General features: G+C 29.2%; 1 protein-coding gene across 1 annotated transcript; it reads left to right on the top strand.

The window, feature by feature from the left end:
* The first annotated feature begins 11,081 nt into the window (after positions 1 to 11,081).
* LOC129969605 (U3 small nucleolar RNA-associated protein 25 homolog) lies at positions 11,082 to 17,816 on the top strand. Its single transcript, XM_056084251.1, has 4 exons — positions 11,082 to 11,247; positions 13,279 to 13,838; positions 15,146 to 16,279; positions 17,245 to 17,816. Exons 1-4 carry the CDS (start codon positions 11,232 to 11,234, stop codon positions 17,797 to 17,799), a joined length of 2,265 nt encoding a protein of 754 aa, XP_055940226.1. The 5' UTR covers positions 11,082 to 11,231; the 3' UTR covers positions 17,800 to 17,816.
* Positions 17,817 to 21,290: the final 3,474 nt, after the last annotated feature.

Here is a 21,290-nt window from a genome sequence, read left to right as displayed (position 1 = left end):
GTGTCTAAATATATTTAGCAAAATCAGACTTAAAAGTAATTACAAGAAAAACCAATACTTATCAACCACAAAGGACAACAAAAAACGATATAGAAAGAAATTAATTTAATCTTACAATAACTTTTTATTTTAATATAAAACCAAAACAAAAGAATTTTTAAACAAGGTGAATCCAGGATAGTATATTGTAAGTTTTTTTGTTTGTTTCTTTTTACATTTCTCTAAAAACTCGTAGCAAAAATTCTATTTCTAAAGATATTTAACTACAAATATCTTTAAAAATTTTAACTATTATTAAAAATATTTAACTATAAATTTTAAAGATATTTAAAATTCCATTCAACGCAATTCCCATCATGCCCGTTATAAATGGAAAATAAAATACTCACTTTAGTCTTAACAAAACCCGAAATGAGAAGGGACAGAGAATCAACAGCCGCAGTTCGTGCCAAAGCCTCGATAGAAAATATTTGAAAATAAGAGTTTGCCATGCATTTCCATCTGTAAAAAGAATGTATATATCCAGACATGGACCCACATAGAAAGGCACAACATAGAAAAATTATAAAACTATCGTTTATAAAAAAAAGAATATAAGGAAAAATAAAATAAAGATATTAATCTGCTTAACTTTCTCCTTTTCTTTTTAAGCTTGCTAATAAATATATTTTCACCCTACTCACATTTGTACTCTTAATATTCCGTGGCGAATTATCACAATAAAAAAATATGCTTAAGAATCTAGCAAAATGACTGAAAAAATATTAAAAAGTATTCTGAAAAATAAATGCGAAAAATAAATACTAAACTATTTATTGAACTGCCAAAAGATCTCAAACAAATAATGCAAAAGAATTCTTATTAAAATATATCAACCAATGAGAATCATTCTACTGTCATGCAATATTAAAAAGAACATACTATTTTTTAATTTAATACTTTTTTTAATTCCATGTATTTGGTGTACAACTCAACAAAGAAAACTTGCAAATTAATATATGCTTATCGGGACATATAATCAAATCAAGCCCATCTGAAGATAATTATAGATTTGTTTTCTGAATACTGTAATACTGTGTTGCTGATTTGTATTTATACTGCTTGCTTTGAATTTTTTTTTTTTTTTCGTACTTTCATAGTTATTCTCCAAAATATTTTTCTGGCTAATTGACGAATTTTACACGAATTTAAGAACTAGGAATTGAAAAAGGTTGAAATGGAATTTTAATTATTTATTTAGTAGCTGCCTTTGGTGACCAATATTAATTCATAGAAAATGCTGGTTATGTTTATTTTCATTAAATATATAATTTTGATATTCATAATTCCCTCAAAAATCATAAAATCCAAACCTTAGATTGTAATCATTGGAGTCGTGTTATTTTAATGATCTTGCATTTGTTTTATATCTTGATAAAGTTTTCTAATAAAGTCAAATCCCATGACACCATAGTACTAATAAAAATGTGGCTGTTCGTTTTATGTATCTTCATATTTTCACAGACTGTAATTTCGTTATCTTATTTTTCATGCAAGCTACACAGGTATTAAACAGAATTTCTCTTGCTTTGTTTTTAACAATAGAGGAAATTTATCTGATTAAACATCTAATGGAACAATGAAATGGGTACAATTTCATGGCAACGATGAATTTTACTATTGAAAATTTATTAAAAAAATAATCTTAGAAAACTGTTAAAATACTGGGAAAAATACGCGATAATAATAATAATAATATATATATATATATATATATATATATATAATTTTATAACTGTGTAAAAATAAATTTTCTACGATAATATGTTCGTAAATTATGGTGAAAGTATTACAGATTCCAAATAATTTTTAATTAGTTAAAATTCCAATTAAAATTTCAAAGAATCCGTTCCATCGTGCACATTCCTACCCTCTAAAATATATTGGTACCAATATATTTTAGAGGGTACCCTACAAATTGCACTGTGTTTTAACTTTTGCTCAAAGAAAACGTCTGGCAATATTTTTCTACAAAGAAAAATGAAAAAAAAAAAAAAAAAAAAAAAAATTAGTTTTAGGAACAAAGTTACAAAATAATAATAATAATAATAATAAATAAGTAATAATAAAAAGCAGACAACAAATACACAAAAATAAAGCATCATTAGACAAGAATGATCAAATAAAGAATTCGAACCAGAAGTGACTGCAAATCAGGAAGAAGTTTTCAAGTGCTCTCAGCTTGGTCTTGATTTTCTTCTCCAAATTAACAGGTTTTGGAAAGAACCATTGGGGTAAGAGGGTTCAATTCTGGAATCTCTTTTAACACGCCAACTGCCGTGTCACCCATATTCGAGTGACAGCAAAAGTTCCCATTCAGTGTAGAATTTGGTTAAGTATAGTAGGCTTTTGTTTAGTTTACATTTTCTTGTTTTACCGCATTGTTCACCGTGTGAATCCCCTGTGATTCATACCTTCTGTCAAATTAGATATTCTACTTTCTACTGCAAATAAGAGATGGCAAAGAAGTAAGAATCTTATTAGATAAGTTGTAGAATTTGATGCGAGTACAGCAGGCCTGTGTTTAATTTACATTTCCTTGTTTTACCAAGTTGTTCACCATGTTTTACCAATTTGTTCCATGTGATTCACATTCTGTCTAATTAGATATTCCCCTTTCTATTACAATTAAGAGATGACATAGAAGTAAGTCATTAAGTGGTCCAAAATACTGATATAAATGATGGCAGAGAATATATTAATGGTTTAAGTCGTCGATCATGGAATCTCGGGCAGTAGAAACAACGGATGTATAATATATATTCTTCTTCAAAATTCGAAATTAGGAGACAAAATTCAAAGTAACAGAATTATTTTATGAAAACATTTATTAGTAGGAAATGTTTGTATGGCACTTCTGCTTGAATTATTCATGACATAATGTTATTTATTTCATTACACTCAATAGAAATTTTAGGGTCAGACTTAAGATTAGTGTCCGGTCTCACGTCAAATGCGAGAGAAATGTACAAAATGTCAAAAATCCACCATTTTTTCAGGGGAAGAGGAGAGAATAGCAACTTTTTTAGAGTGTATCCGAGAACGATCGAGAAGTCCACTTGACTCTTTTAATCTGGGACGAACAATCAAAATAATAAATAATCCCGAATAATTGGAATTATCTGATCATTTTAATTATTATTGAACAAAAAAATGCAATGAATAATCAATCTAAAATTATGTCATTCATCGGAAAATATGACAGCTGGTCTGCTCATTCGATTGACTTCCAATAATGTGCGGTGTCTAGACTGGCGCCTGTTTGCTTCTTTGTCCATTATGGCTGCAGCGGACGTTCATAATTCTGCTCCTCCCACGTTCTTAGTGGGAAATCAGCGAAAATGTATGTAAGAAAAACCGAGCTTCGGAGCCTGCAGATTTTGTCTGTCATCATTTCATTTCCTTGGTTTTGCAACAAAATACGACTTGAAAATGGGTTTTTGCATGGTATTCAGATTTCGGAACTGGTACATAGTACGCAATCAGAGATACTGATTTGCATCTATATATATATATATATATATGATTAATCAAATATGTCCGCGTTTTTAAATGTAATTCATTTTTTTTTTTATCATTCATCGTAAGTGGTTCCCTCGAAACTTTTTCACATATTCCCTAATAAAGGTTTTTTTCTGCTAACCCCTTAAAAAATTGAGGATCTTGAGAAAGATACCGTGAATGCAACGAGTGCTCGGATTTTTATTTTCAGATTCCTAATATGAGCATTTTATGCATCATAGTATCGTGTAAGAAAGTCGACATTTTGTACGACGCCTTTTCCTTTAATCAAAACCCACGGGGGGGGGCACCTCGAAATGAGGATGAGATGCTTCCGGCATGGTGGTTGGATCTCGCCACCCTGGAGGGTACACTAATAGGTGGGGGATCTGACTCCTCCCATCGATGACGGGACGTACTTCCTTCAGGGAGGGTTGTACCGTGGCCGGTGACGGCCCTTAGGACTCAACCACAGTTCCCGCCAATGTTGCTGTTGCGGCGGTCCGGTCATTCAGTTTTATGGTTTAAATCCGAGTGCCTTCGTGGCGGGTCGGAGAGTTAGGTAGTTGATTTTCCTTTAATCAACTGACAGTCGAATTTAGCTTAAAATTACAATTTTAGTAACAAGATCACATACCTAATTTCCTTTATCTAAATCACTGCGTTTTTGAGTTATTGCTTTTTCATGCACGCAAAATTATGGAAAGAAAGCCGGTCAACCAGATGACGGATATGACTCAAGATTTGACAAGGATGTACATTTTAAAGGCTAAATCTGTGTGCTAAATTTAATTAATCTAGCTCTTTAACTTTTGGAGTTATTGTGTTCACTTGTACTTGGACAGCCGGACAGACAGACTTCTTGTGAATGAATTTCGTTTGAAAATGGATACAAATCTGCAAATTAGGTGTAAAGGCCAAATATCCATCCAGTTTAAAAAGTTTTCGATTCTTGTTATTCAAAAATAAAGAAACATTCCAAAAATGCATTTTTCCGTCTCGTGGAACTCTGAAACTAGGAGATTCGTCAAAATTTCGAGTTCGAATTTTTCGACTAGTAATATGAGCATTAAAAAGAAAGAAATACGTACCAACATCATAATCGAGAAGACATTATTAATTTTATACCTTATATTCTATAACTTTGGCGTAGAGTTAATGAGACAAATAAATCTAAATTTATATTATTTGTAATGAAACAATTGAAAAGCGTGTTATACTGAAGGAAAAGAAATCATAGCTGTCCTTTGATAGAAAATTCTAATAGGTTAGGGGGGAAAATGACAAACTATAATAATGTGACCTCAATTTTGCTGGAAATTACATGTTTTCGAGCTTGTTATTGCTTCCAAAATGATTCAAACAACTATTTTCGAATATTTTAGAAGGGTAATAATGTTAAAGAAATGGAACAACGAGACGAAAACAGTTATTAGTTTTATGAGCTACATGTGATTTGCTTGAATTTGAGTGAAATGAACACTGCTCTTAACTATGAATGAAATAATAATTGAAAACAAATTTTGTAACCTACTTGCATAGCGTAGTCAATAATTATTTTATGATCAGAAAAATGATTCTTGTACAGAAAAGTTTCGTAAACGCTTGCATAAATAGATCAAACAGAGACTGGTGAACAGAAATTTTAGATTATCAGATTTATTCAGAACTACGAAGGCAATAATAGAACAAAACTATAATAGAAAGTTAACTGTTCAAATAATATTATACCATGCGCAATTACAGAGTAATTATTTTATAAAATCGAAGTCATAAGCATTTTCAGGGAAGAAGAAACACAATTGACAACTAAACAGAAAATAACTATGTAAAAAAGAATAATGGAATGTGAAATTCAATAAAATCAAAACATTATCTCAGCATATCGTTTCGGAATCATAAAGAAATCAGCGGGAATCATAAGGAAATCCTCGAAACTTTCTCGCAAACTCGCCAATTTTTTCTACCTCCCAAAATAAAATTATGGATTTTGGATAAGATCGCAAACCTCTTGCATTGCATCAGAGAATAATTATTACGAAATATAAATATTTGGGATAAATCCAGCAAATTTTCTGAATCTTTTATGCAAACATGTATTTTAAACAATTTTTGGCGGACCGAATGAAACCAAAATTTGACATAGAACTATAGTTTTTTTTTTTTTTTCATAAAATAACATAACGAAATTTATTGATTTAAATCATTCCTTTTATGAATTATTGCTTTTACGTACATGAAAAAGTGGAGGACGACAGATAGTCAATCTTTTGACAGATTTGATTAAAAATTTGATTTAAAAAATCTATATATTAGATGTTACATCTATGTACCGAATTTTATACATCTAGTTGTTAGCTCTTTGCCTTTTGGAGCTATCGAGTTCCTTTGCAATCAACAGACAATCAGACAGACCTCCTGAGAATAGATTTCGTCTAAAATTTGACAGAAATTTACATATTTGGTAGTAAATTTATTTTCTAAATTTCATCACTTATCTCAAAGTGTTTTTGAGTTATCGTATTCATATACAGATATGATGCCTAAAATGTGTTTTTCAAACACGAGAAGATTTAAAACGTGGAGATTCGTCAAAATCTCGAGTTCAATTCTTTTTTTAAAAACAATTATAATACTTTTTCAATACTTTGCATACGATAAAGTAAAAATTATTCAAGTTATACTGTATTTGACCAATAAGAATTCACTAATACTTTCAGGGTTTTTTACCCAATGCAGGATAATAATACTGCTTATTTCCTTTTTTTGCAATGAAAATACTGCAGTCAGAGATAATGTTGAGAAGTCACCTATTTCTTAAAAATTGACACAGGATTTAGTAAAAAAATTTTCATATTAAGAACCAACAGGAGTGATCTGTTCTGCAATTTTTTCGCACACCCTCAAATAAAATTGTGATTACCCTTCCCTCCAACATAAAATTAGGGACCCTGGGCAGGGCCGTGACAGTCACAATTGCTGCAGTTTTTATTTTCAGAATCTTATAAATGTGTATTTTCTGCTATATAGAAAAGTCAAGAAAAACTTATATGAAATTTGGATGCCTTTCTAAAGTCTCATTGAAACCAAAATTTGGCTCATAACTACAGTTTTATAATAAAAAAATAAAAATAAACAGGTACCAAATTTCATTTCTTTAAATCGTTGAGCTCTGAATTACCACATTGAAATGCAGGCGATTGTATAGACTAACAGACGACCACACTCGTGTCAGATTAGGTTCAAAATTTGATGCAGATGTGTATTTTAAAGGATGAATCAGAGTATCAAAACTTATCTATTTACCTAATTATTCTAAAGTTTTGACACCATCCGGTTCACTAGCACTCGGATACCAGATTTCCTGTGAAAGGATTTCAAAAAAAATTGATATGTATCTACAAAATTAGTGCAAAGACAACATATCGCATCTCATCTCCCTAGCTCAAAGCGTTTTTGAGTTTTGGTCATTCATGTACACTTTCAGCTAGACAAATGAAATTTGGTGTGTGGTCTTTACATCAGATATGCAGAATTCTGCCGAATTTTAAACGAAATTCTTTCAGAGTAAATCTAGATATCTAAATATAAGTGAATACGACATCTGCAAAGTTTCAAGTGCTAAATAAATAAAATTTGGTATAAGGATTTAGCATCTAAAGTATAGACTTGTATCCAATTTTGAACCAAATTCATGAAAAAGTCAGCCGTCTGCTTGGCTGTACTTTCTCGTGCATACAAATGCGATAATTCAAAAATGCAGTGATTTTTAAAAATGAAATTTAGCACGTAAACGATAGCTTTTGAGCTTTGTGAGCTTACATCAAATTTTGAATAAAATCCTTCAAAAGGGTGACTGTCAGTCTGTTTACATTTTCGCATGCCTGGTAACACGATTACTCAGCTTTAATTTTAATAAATGAAATTTACTACACAATTTCAGCATCTAAAATGTAAAAATTTATCGAATTTTGAGCTATATCCGAACAAAGAGTTTATCGACTGTACATTCTCATACATGTTTACACGATAGCTGCCATATACCAAATTTGGTAAGTGACTTTGTTTTTAAATTGTAGTTAAGTGCGAAAATTTGGTTTCAACTGATCAAGAAAAAAGCCGTCCAAATGCATGTTGAGTTTTCTTTACCATACTACGAAGCTTTTTTTTTTTTTTTTTTTTTTGAAAATGAAAATTTATGCACTCTTAGCGTTTACGGCCTTGCACAAGATCTATAATTTTTATATGAGGAAAGGAAATAATATTTTTATTGATGAATATATGAGAAATTTTCGAGGAAGGGGGAGTGGTTATTTATAACTGAAAGCTTGTTCAACTAAAAGAATTATTTTTAGGTCTCAATAAATGAAATTCTCTTTTCCATTTTGTAAACAACATTTTTTCGTTTCTCTTCGAAAAATGGGAAAATATTGTTTAGAAAACAGATTTATAGCTTGGAATAACATCTTCATTTTTGATTGATTTTGCCGGTGTTATTGTTATATAAAAGTTCTTTCTTTTCATCTTCTTCTCCCCCACTCCTTTTTTTCCTTCCCCCACCAATTTTAGTAAATTTATCATCTCTGTTTTTCGAATAACTCATTAAATTACCCCCCCCCCCATTGTAAATTTTATTCAATTACATAACTGTAATTTTTTTGCTATTCTCTTCCAACATATTTAGATGCTGAGATGAAGAAACTTCGTATACATGCACTCCATTAACCTCCACCTAAAATCAGTAAATCGTGTAATTGGCGTTCTATATTCATTTTTGGACACCATCTGAAATTACATGATTCAGAAATAGTTCAAAATTCTTTATAAGCAGACCTTTGCAATTCCAGATACCAAATTTAGACGCAATTACTTATGGGATAGGTATTCATTAAGTGAAGAATTACTACTTTTTAAACAGAACTCTTAGTTTAAAATGCAATGCATTGTTAATATTCTTCCTCAATAACTTCGAAGATGTTATGACAAAAAAATTAGATTTTTCTGCAGTATTTATTTCCATTCCTTACTACCTTTTCTTTTAAAATAACGGTCTTATTTAACAACCGCTTTTTATGGTTTAAGTTGCTGTTTACACACGATTTCATTCAAAACCTATTAACCCTTTGATTATTTTGCTTTCTTTATTATATCTTATTAAATGATACCTTTTATTTTGAGAATGTGCTGCCCTACCCGGTCCAATAAAGAATTAAGTTAACACAATCTTTGAATGATTTAATTTTAGCTCATAAGTTTGAGAAATAATGATTAGATGCACGTATGATGAACGGGCATGAAGGCTAAGATGTTAAATGCATTTATTATGTGCATGTTACTATTACTATAACTAAAAGCAATTTTTCGCATCTAATCTAATATAAAGCTAGACGAATTAAGCCTACAACATTATCATGCTATAATGCTTCGAACCGGAAATCCATATCACTTTTCAATTTTCTAACTTTGCAGTAGCCAATGTAAAAGTATGCGAGTACCTATTCACAAATAAATGAAAATATTATACTCAATTTTTTACTTTTACGTATACGAAATATACAAAGAGAAAATATTGAAACTATCAAAAAGTACAATTACGAAATTTTGGCGAAACTCTTTGAGGAAAACACGTTTTCGAAATTCTACTTGTCTGTCTGCGAAAACCATAACGCAGACATGCTTTGAGTTAAACGGATGAAATGTTTAGTGAGAGTACTTTGCATCACATTTGCAGATTTCTATACAATCTCGAATGAAATCTATTCACTAAAAGTCTAACTGAATACATTAACTACAAAATGCAAAGAGCTAAACAGTTAAAATTGGTTGACAAGTTTAACCGCAAAAGTGAATCAAATTTTGAATCGAATCTGTCCAACAGTTGATAGTTTATCCGCATTTATCTAAGTTCGTTGCCTTTTTGCTATCTGGTTTGCAACATGCGAAAATGTAATCCGACATGACACCACCTGGTGGTGTGATGTTGATCTATGCTTTCGCATGCTTGTAAACACGATGAGAAAAACGCCATGACTTAAATAAAAGAAATTTGGTATGCGATATTTTAACCAAATTTGCAACTATGCATCAAATTAAGATTTCAAGCAAACGGGGGAAAAAGTTGTCCAAAATGCCTATTTGATTTTCATTTTTATTTTATGAAGCACAAAATCCAAATGCATGAAACTTTGATAATACGAATAGGAGCATAGATTTTACGCAAAAGGGGAAGGAATAAACATTTTTATTTGGAAATAAACGAGAAAGTTTAGAAGAAACCCCTCCCACTGGTTTAATTATTTTTGCACAATCCTGTTGATATTAAAACATCTCTTGTTTATGGAGTAAATATGTTAAGCATATTTATTAAGAGTCGAATTTTCTTTAGTATAAATAAAATTAAATGTTTATTTATGACAAAATTATTAAAAAGAAAATAGCTCAGGAATAAAACCTATATCATCGAAAAGAAAATATTTTGAATTCTTTTGTTAATTCGTGTCACTAAAATATCCGTACAGAATTCTTGTTTTCATGCCATATTGCTAATTTCTAAATCTGATTAATAGAAGAAAAAAAAAAAAAAATAGAAAGGACATTACGAAAATTTTTATAATTTGTAGTAAGGCTTTATGATTTTAAATTTATATGAAAAAAAATTCAGTGAGGTGGCAGGCAAATTACTTAAGACAATTTTTTAAAGCAAAGATTTTAAAAATTGTCTTAAATAATTCTGACAAAATTAGTTGCCCTATTACTTTAAATTAGTTGATTTTATTTTTATATATCATTGTGAATTTTCACAATTGGTTTACTTTTTAAGAATAACTGTTAAAGATTTCGAGTTGAAAGGCAAATGCAATCGAGAAGTAAAATGATATGAAAGAAATCAATTCGTGAAACAACTTGCTAATTTAGCTTCAGACAGGAAAACAACCTTCAAGTGTGCGTTGAGATGATACTTAGTGCATTGCATATGCATCTTTCCATTCAAAATGCAATTACTTTCTGAGCAACTTCATATAAAAAAATTCAAAGAAATTTCTTTCAAAGGAGAAGGAATGGGCGGGAATTCGTTTGTCTTCCAGTCAAAAAATAATAATAATAAAGTGTATATGAGCGCCATCTATGGATAATACATGAAAGTAAAATGCATTTCAAAAAAGAGAGAAAAAAAACCCTGTTTTTGAGATATTTAATATTTTTAAAGATTTGATTTAAACATTAGTATTTTGAAAAATACGGAAAAACTGCAATAAAAATCAGTGAAGTCATTTGCATATCAAAACTAATCTTTTAAAACTGTTGTAACAAAATTACGAATCAGGAAAAAATGTAAGTATGGATATTTCATCCAATAAAAATAATGAATTGAAATTTATTTTAGTAGGAACTAAATTACTAACTCCTTGAGATTTGGTATGAGTTCTTATTTACGCCAGAACGATATAAATAAAAGAGAAAAATTTCAGAAATTACGTGGTTATTTGAATGCGGTACAATACGTTTTCAAAATTACTATTGGGTTTGGCAACAGGTACTTATTAAAGGTAAACAACACGCACGAAAACAACGTGGGTAAAGAAGTTGAAAGATTCTAGATATGCGATTGCAAAGTTTGATTCTAAGAGAAATCGGTAGTGATTAATTTTTTTTTTCTGTTTGTCTTTGGTAAACATTGTTTGAAGATCAACATGGAAAGTGTTCAAGGTATGTTATTTTGCATTTTAGTAACATACTTTTTAAAATTAGCGTGTTTAAAAATAACAAAATGTCAGTTCAAGTAGTAAATTGTATAGAATTTCTGAAATATCAGCTTTGATTTATTATATAATCCCGTATTCATATACCCATTTTTCCTAGTAAGCTGGTACTATATCAGTTCTAAATGTCCTTTTTTTTTCTTTCCCAAATAGAATATGTTGTATGACCTACTACAATATCTTCATAGATTACTAAGTACTGTTAAAAGTTTCTAATATGTATATTTAATAATTTGAAGCGCATTTTTGTATTAATAAATTAGGTACAGTTCTAGGGACGGGTACCATTTGGCGATTTCCCGCCAAATTTAATTCAATACTAGTATGGAAATTTTCTAGGTCTGATTAATGAAAGAAAAAGAAAAGATATTTCCATTTGTTTAGAACTATTTATAAATTTATTAAAATTGAGCATATTTGGAAAGTGGCATTTTTTTAAGGATTATTATTTCTATTTGTATTTTGTTGTGTTTGTATTCCTCTTTATTTTTTTTTTTTTTTTTTTTTTTTGTTATTCTTTAATTTTTTGTTGAATAGTTTAAATTCAAACAGACATTTGAAAAAAAAAATTTTAAAAATATTTCAGAATTAGTATTTGTGTTTGTATATATATATATATATATATATATATATATATATATATATATATATATATATATATATATATATATATATATATATATATATATATATAATGACATTTTAACTCTAATTTCAATTTAATTAATTTTCAAGATTTTATCTGAATTAGCCCATAGTAACTTCATTCTAAAAATATTCTCTTATTTCATGATCCAATTCCACTGTCTCTACTTAATTAATTCAAGAGAAGCTTTGTTAAACTGTTGAATCAGCTAAAATCTAACTTTCCCACACTGCACGTGAAGAGATAAAATACCGCTGATCAGGCAAATTCTTTTTTAAAAATCTCCCTGTGTTTCCCCTACCTTGTCCACGAGTGTAACGAAAATCCCTATCGAAATCTCGTAATATTGTAAATCTCGTAATACTATGAAGAAATGTTTTCCCTATCAAAATCATAAGTTATATAAGACCAGGGATAAAATGTCCAAGGACTTTTACCTCATTCCTTTTCTGTGTCGTTCTGTGTGCTCATCGCTTGTACATATGCCTGCTTCTTCAAAATGAAATAAAACGACGTCACAAAATTAAAAGTATCTTCACTGTCTTCAAACTGCATCATGCTTCACAACAAATAATGTTACATATATATATATATATATATATATATAAACTGTAGAAGTTTGGATCGCAAACAAAATAAACTATATTTTTTTTAATAACCAGTAAAAAAAAAAATACTTTTTCTTGTGGGGAAATTCATAGATTGTATTTGATTTGCCTGACTTCTCAGATTATTCTCATTACTTTTTTTAAATGTCTTAATTATTCTAATGATTAAATCAAGTCTATCTGTTTTTAATATTTGTACCTAATCATCTAATAACTATTCTTAAATACACTTTCTTAAAATTAAATTTGTAAAAATCTGTTTGTTTTTTTTTGTTGTTGTTGTTGTTGTTAATACATTTGATTATTTATTTAATGTTGAGTTTTTGTTGGTAGTTTTCCGTTGGCCGGGCGCAAGCGAAAAATCGCCAACTAATATAGACTTACACCAACTTCGCGTTTGGTTCCCAATTAGCGATATTTGCGCCTGGCTAATGAAAAAGTACCCTTTTGTTTTATTCCTTTAAAATAAGATATTTCTCTTTATAATTTATTGTATTTGCTTATCACATGTAAAAAGAGGTCTTTTATGTAATATTAGAAGCAGTTATAAATAACCTGTTCTTGCTTTCCTTCATACTAATTTATAAGAAAAAACTTTTTTTTTTACATGCCATATGTAAATATGGTTTTTAACTGAAAATTACTGTAAAGTTTCTTTTAAAAAAAATCCATTTTTTTCTCCAAAAATATGAATGAAATTGAAATTCAATTCCTCTAATTGCAGATGAACAGTTGAATAATTCTGTTAAGAGATCTTTATCAGAATCTGTTACTGATGAGGAGAAATCATTACCCAAGAAGAAACGTCTTTCTGATGAAGAAGAAACCTCTAAGGATATAGATTCTGCCTCTAATGTAAATGGAATATCACCTTCAAAGCAAGACAAATTCGATAAGGAAGAACATCCTAAAGATACACATCCTTTCAATGATGAAGAAGAAACATCACCTTCAAAGCAAGACAAATTCGATAAGGAAGAACATCCGAAAGATACACATCCTTTCAATGATGAAGAAGAAACATCACCTTCAAAGCAAGACAAATTCGATAAGGAAGAACATCCGAAAGATACACATCCTTTCAATGATGAAGAAGAAACATCACCTCAGAAAGAACATGAATCTAATGAAAATGAATTTTCTGAAGATGCAGATTTTACTTCTGGTGAAAACAAAACATTAACCATAAAAAAGCCCCAATCTGATAAAGGAGAGTTGCCTGAGAATGCTGCTTCAGACTCTGATGGTGATGTGTCTTCAATTGAAGACAACATTTCTTCAGAGGCAAGTATATTTATTTCATTGAGATGTATTTGTTTAATGCTATTTACGATTTATTTTGCAACTAGCAGTTCACACAATTTTCTTTTAGAAACAAAATTTTCAGTTCATATATAACAATATTAATATTGTGATCAGTTTAAATCGTTTTTAAAATATAAACAATTGTAATATATTAGAAAATGTCTTTCAGTTTATTTAGTTAAATTCCTAGTTTTCTTGTACTTTTTCCATTAACCATGTCCTCAAATATTTCCACCCCTCCCTCGTAAAAATCTCTCTGCATAATTATTATTCTAGGCTATTAGTGTCTAATCTAAATTGAATAAATTAAAATAATTTTATACATTTCCATCATAAAATTAAATCCTATTAGTTTTTAACTTTTATCTTTATAATAGTAAAAGGTAAAACATTTGTAATGTATATATGTTGTAAAAAAATTATCATTTTGTAAATCTTGAAGTTTTTATTGCTTTCTAATTTGCGCACATTTTCAATATTAATGGAATGCTCACATTTAAATTCTCAAAACCTTCACAGTTTTAATTCTTGCATTATTTTAAAAATCATCTTTCATAAAATGCTTTGTCCTCTTTTTTTTTTTTTACCTTTTTTATATTTCATTTAAATTTTGTTCTTTTATATGTTTTAAAGTCTATGCAAATAAGGTCGCTCCCTCTTTGTAAAGGCTTTAAAAAAAAGAAATTCACTGTTTGTTACATAGAACATGATTTCTAATCAATCTTTTAAGACACATATATGTTTGGCTCAGCATAATCAAAAATGGATTTTGTGCCAATAAACCCCATGAAGCCAAAACCAAATTCTTTATGCTACTGAGAGTGTATGAAATATAGTTTAAAAATAGATAAAGTGTATCTTATTTAATAATAAATCTAGTGTTCTGTTACCAAGCAATGGTATTTTTTATAATAAAAAAATAATTTCTGCTGATTTATATTTTTGTATTATTTGTAAACTAAATTTGAGTGAGTGATTTATTCACAATCATGATGAATATCATCATGGTTTAAAATTTACTCTTGTAATTAGTGCATTTTTAGAAAAATATATTTTAAGTACTTTTGTGATATTTTTTATATGCTTAAAAATTTAATGTTACTTTTACATGCCCCATTTAAAAATTAAAAGAAAAAGAGAATTAACTTTTAAAAAGACTCTGAATATTTATCCTGAAATATTTTATAAACAGAAAGTTCCCATGTAAACTATTAATTGAATAGTTTATATTGTGGGACAATTAAAGACTTCTATTTTATTGAAGCATAAATTTTTAATATTTACAGGATGAGGATGAATTACAGGATGAAGATGTATCAACAGCTGCAGATCTTTTTGCAAAGCATGTAGAGTATGAAAATAAATTCAAACCAAATGAATTTAAACATGGGTCAAACCCTCAGCCTTGTTCATTTCCTAATATTCCTGACATCATTTATGTAAAGCCTGATGGCAGTAACGTGGATGAACCTTTGGCTAATTTACGAGATTTTTCACAGTTTGGGCTTAAAAAGAATTTGTTAGAAGGTTTGCAAAAGTCTTCTAAAAAGTTATCACCATTTCAGATAGATTTTTACAACATTTTGGCTGACTATCGAGATCTCATATTTATGCGAAGAACTCCCACAAAAGGTGAAGAAATGCAGAAAGTTTATACATTGCACATATTAAATCATATTTTGAAATCCAGAGCCAAAATAGTTCACCATAATTCAAAATTATCTAAAAATCCTGATGAAGAATACAGGGATCAGGGCTTTGTCCGCCCTACTGTAGTAATACTTGCACCCTTTCGCCATGACTGTTTTCAAATTGTCAAACACATAGAATCTTTACTTCCAGAATGTGTGATGATGAATAAAAAGCGTTTTATTACAGAATATGGACCTCCACCACAAAAGAAAAAATTAAAAAAGAAACCTCAGGACTATGAAGAAACATTTAAAGGAAATACTGATGACGATTTTAAAATAGGACTGCGCATTCAAAACAAATCTGTCACTTTATATTCTGAGTTCTATTCATCTGACTTGATCATTACATCTCCTCTGGGTTTAATACGAATTGCTGGTGATAAGAAAGACAAAGATGTTGACTACCTTTCTTCTATTGAAATCTTAATAATCGACAGGGCAAATGTTCTCTATCAACAAAATTTAGTGAACCTGCTGAATATCGTACAAGATTTCAACCATTTGCCAAAAGAGTCGCATGACTGTAATTTTTTTAGAGTAAGAATGTATGCTTTGGATGGAAATGCTAAATATTTCAGACAGACTGTCCTCATCAGCTCTGTAGAACAGAGATTTTATGAAAGTGCAATTTTTCGCAATTACTGCTTCAATTATAAAGGATATTTGTCTACATTCACTCAGGTTAAGACACCTGGAATCAATAAAATATTCGACACTGTGAGAGTGGTAAGTTCTTTATTACTCACATTGAAAATAATAATTCAGATATTTTTTTAGGCTTGTTTGTAGATTATACTATCTTATTAAGTTTGAGGGGCCGCGGTGGCCTGGTGGTAAGGTCTCGGCTTCGGAACCGGAGGGTTTCAGGTTCGTGTCCCGATTCCACCTAAGAACCGTCGTGTAAGGGGGTCAGTTGCACGTTAAATCCGTCATGACCAAACGTCCTCCCGCTGGTGTGGTGTGGTGTGGAGAGGGGGGTGCCAGCTCAGGTGTCGTCCTCGTCATCTGACCGTGGTTCAAAATTACGAGGTCCGTCCCAAAATAGCCCTAGTGTTGCTTCAAACGGGACGTTAATATAACCAAACCAAACCAAACCAAAACCTTATTAAGTTTGAATAATTTTTTTTTTATATATTATCTTGAAGAGTGTTAGAAAAGATTATGTTTCTTATTTTTATGGAGTTTTTAGTTTTTTTCTATAAATGAGATATTTGCACCTTGCTAACCATTTTACTTGCTGTTATACAAAATAGAATCAAAATTGGAATATATATATATATTTCCATCTTTAAAATATGAATGGAAATAAAGAATTTTCAATTAATAAAGAATATATATTTATTTTTAATGAAAAAAAGTTAATCATATCAGATCTATTTCTCCTGTACAAGATTATGTAAATATAATATATAATCTGATAGTTCAGATATAAATCTTATCTTTTGCTATTCAAATATTAACTCTTCATTTAAGTATAATGTCTTTTTTACAACAATGCTATAAATTAAATAAATGATGACTCCATTTTTTTTCTCTATATTTATTTGAACTAAAGTTTTCTCTTGGAAATGTAATCTGAATCTAAAAAGGTTTAACATTTAAAAAATTACATTTATGTTGTCTATTTCTGACAGCTTTATAGTTGTTTTCGAAATTTTACATTAAATTATTTACCCACTTTTTTTTTTCAGTGTTTCAAATTATTCGACACTACAGACCCTGTAAGTGAAATTGATGACAGATTTGAATTTTTTACAAAGAAAGTCTTACCAGAATTCAAAGAAAAGGAATTTGTACAAACTCTTATTTACATCCCAAGTTATTTTGATTTTGTGAGGCTCAGGAACTTTTTCCGTGAAAATGAACTTAGTGCCGTGATGGTCTGCGAACATTCCAAACCTGGAAAGGTTGCTCAGGCACGAAATTATTTCTTCAATGGTTGGAGACACTTCATGTTATACACTGAACGAGCTCATTTCTATAATCGGTATAACATCAAGGGTGTACAACACATACTTTTTTACCAACCACCCACAAATCCAAGGTTTTTCCAAGATGTGAACTTTTATTTCTTGGATTCAAATCCAAAACGAAAAGGTGAACAAAAGACTTGTACAATCGTTGCTTCTAAAAATGATTTCATCCCTTTAAAAAACATAGTTGGACTTAGTGAAGCTAAGAAAATGCTTGATTCAGATCAAAAGATTTTTATTCGATATGTTGAAGAACAGAAAAAAATATTATAATAAAATATTATTTAATTGTAAAACTGTGCATATTTGCATTTATTTTTGTCTCTCAGTGTTCTTTTTAATCATGAATGAAGATTCACATCATTTGTTTTCTCTTAGAGCTTACGTACAAATTATGAAACTTCTTGAAGAAAATACCTTATAATTTACAATATCACAAATATTTTTTTACATATTGAAACAATTTTGGACATTTAATATTGAAATTATTATTCTCACTATTTTCTGTAAAAATTATGTAGCAAATGTCAAAATATTTAGAATTGCTCCATTTATTAATTTTTACATTAAAAATTAATATGCATTTAAAAATAATTGCTTTATTTGTAATGCTAATTTTAATATAGCTAACCTAGAAACATAATTTTTTTAAAAAAAATTTCATTTGTTCTAAAAATTTTTTAATCAACTTTCTTTGTTTTAAACCTTTTATACAAAGCCTGATTATTTGTTATTCCCTTCAAGCAGTGTTAATGATCATAATTTCTATGTAAAAATCAAAGTGAAATAATGACCTCTTTGTATGAATGTTAGCCACCTTAAAGTTAAAAAATCTTTTTTTTTTTTTTTTTTCTCCTTCTTTTTAAGTATATTTTAGATTGGATGCTCTTGAAATACCTGCAATTCTGATGACACATTTAGAATGGTTGATTTAGCTTCATAAACTGCTTATTCCATTTGTTAGCATTCCATTAGTTTGATTAATGGAATCAACAGACAAATGTTTCATTCTGCAAGGTATGATTTTTATTCTGGATTGAAAGAATACTTATCTTTATATTTTTAAGAGCAAAAAAAAAAAAAAAAAAAAAAAAAAATCTAATGTCTGAAATGGTTTAAATTTCCTAATTTTCTAGATGCAACTGATAGACAAAAGTTTGTCTCTTCTGCAGTGAATTCTGGGACAGATGTATTTAGTATTACAAATATGTGAATTTTTCAATATTTTTCTTCACTATGCATAAGGAATCAACTTAAAATTGCAAATTCTTCTAGTATTATTTTAAAAGATTATAAGATCAAATATTAAACTTTCAAATAGAATTTAATCAAATCTTATGTTTGATTACTATTGTTTTGAAAATATTCATGAGTGAGAGGTTGAAAGATAAAAGTTTATCATTTCTTTGACAAACTATCTCACAATTTTAAATATTTTTCAAATGGAAGAAAAACATTATTCAAACAAACTCTGCTTATTCTTTTATGGAGCAAGAACAATCAGTTTGTATTATTTAATATCCGAATATAACTTAAGTGTAACTCAGTTTATCTAGTATTTTCAATACAAATCACAATTCCAAATTGGCAACAGTAATTTCGTTCTTGCATTTGGAGGAATTCATGCTGAAAATTGTTATAAATAATAGACTAAACAAAACATATATCTTTAGTGTCTGCTAGCAAAAAAAAAATAGTTTACACCAATTCACTCTCTTACTTTAAAAGCTGATATAATGCATATGCTAAATATAATGCTGAAATAAACCACTCAAATTAAATGTCGAATATAAAATAGCCATTAGTATCTCTTACTTCCAAATATTTATAAAACTGAACCGACTACTATGAAAAGAATATTTTCAAATTTACTTTAGAGCCACACATACATGTCTCGAAAGCTGCAGTTTAATGCTTTTCAATTCTCAGATTAATTTTTCATTTTGTACACAACATGGGAATGATTTTGGGAAGTATACTGCAATTTCAAATTGTGATCAGATGATATTTGATTTTCAAAGGACTATATAAAATGTAAAGCACTTTCTAGTGTGATTTCAATTCCATTTAAACAGAATTATTTAATAATGGTTTTTACTCACCAGCCCCCAGAAAACTGCACACAAATCTTGCTTTCTACAATGAAAATATTGTATCCTAGATCCTAGCATAATTATTGCAATATATATATCTATCTATATATAATGCCTTAATTCAAGTTACAACTGTGTGATTGTTTGCCTTAGAAAAGAGTATATTTCTAGAATTTAGTAAGTATTTAGAAAACAAATGAAACAACACTGAAAATTAAAAAGGTGCAAAATACAGGAGATAAATTTTTTTAGGTTGAATGATTGAGAATCTAATGTGTGAAATCTTAACACAATTATTTTTAAAAAATGGGTATTCAAGTGTTTAACAGTACCTCTATAAATATCACAGTATATATTTCTTGTCGGAGGGATCACTTTGTTATTAATTTAAATTTAAAATTAGCAAATTTAAAAAGCCAGAAAATTAGGGACCATTTTCTAAATACTATCCATGGGAACCTATAATTTCCACTTTAAATTATACTTCAGCAATAATGATAGAGCATTCTGAATTGTTAGCTTACTTCAAAAAAATTGGAAATGCTCCTGTAGTTTGGAAACTTCTCTCCTGCACACAAAAACATTTTACACTTCATTTTGTACATTCTGACTGGATCTGCTTATGAATAAATCTGCTTATGAATGGAATCTTTTTTTCTTCTATTGTTTATTTGCCCATTGAATTTCCCTTCATTGTTTTGGTAATATTTAACAGCACTTCTCAGATTTGCTTAAATAATGAGAGTAAGTAGTTAAAATGAGGATCATTGTTTATATTTTGAAAGAAAAACCATGTGATCACTCCAGCAGCGTTGCCAAATCTTATAGCTAAATAATGCATTTTCTGAATCACATGAGAGTAATATTTTTACAGATTTCTCCCCCCCCCCTCTTTATTATATGAAAGCACTGATAACAAAAATAAGGCTGAAATAATTTTCATAAAAACTTTGCAATATAACTAAAGGTAATTTAGTTATCATTAATTAGCTTTATTTATTTCCAAAATTTTGAGGAGAGAAAGGAACAAAAGTCTTCAAATTGAAAAATATTTCAGCCTAAAAGATGATTGTAAATAAAAACATTTAGGAAGCTCTGTTTTAAAAATATCAAGCCTATAAAATTTCTTCATTCTAGTACAACACATTTATAACTAAAAAATAACTAGCAGCTTAACATCATCCCATTACAATTTTCACATCAGCAAAGTGGTTGAATGCAACAGGGCAATACCGAACTGCAGTTATTTCTTACTAGTGAGAATGTTTATAGCTGCATTAACCAAGAGAAGAAATGGGACAGGGATCTAATTGTAGGAGTAAATAGGTTGCAATGAGTAAAAAAAAATGATGTTCATACATCATGGCAACCACAAGATTTAGCAAAAATTCACTTATCTGGGTGATAAAATCCATTGTAAAGTAGTTCCCTCCCCCCCAGAAATTTGAATTAGGATTGTTTTGGAATTAAAATTTTAAACACTTAAGCCAGAGCCGAAATTAATTTTTCTTGGCTACATGTGTAAAATCAATTATTCTGTTGCAAATTCATAAATGTATCAACAAAGATGTATGTCTATATGTAGTTCAGTCTGTTTTAGAATTATTTTTTATTACATTGCAAATCCAAGAAATGCAATGCACTCAGACATACAAAAAAAGACATGTCACA

This window comes from Argiope bruennichi, chromosome 5 (assembly GCF_947563725.1).
Source record: "Argiope bruennichi chromosome 5, qqArgBrue1.1, whole genome shotgun sequence".
NCBI lineage: Eukaryota > Metazoa > Arthropoda > Arachnida > Araneae > Araneidae > Argiope > Argiope bruennichi.
The sequence above is the reverse complement of the archived record's forward strand: the minus strand, read 5'-3'. Positions and strand labels throughout refer to the sequence as shown.

Bases quoted from the DNA above. Each gene is read 5' to 3' on its own strand.
- LOC129969605 (XM_056084251.1), top strand. The intron at 13,839-15,145 runs GCAAGTATATTT...TAATATTTACAG, and splicing joins AAGACAACATTTCTTCAGAG to GATGAGGATGAATTACAGGA. The intron at 16,280-17,244 runs GTAAGTTCTTTA...TTTTTTTTTCAG, and splicing joins TATTCGACACTGTGAGAGTG to TGTTTCAAATTATTCGACAC.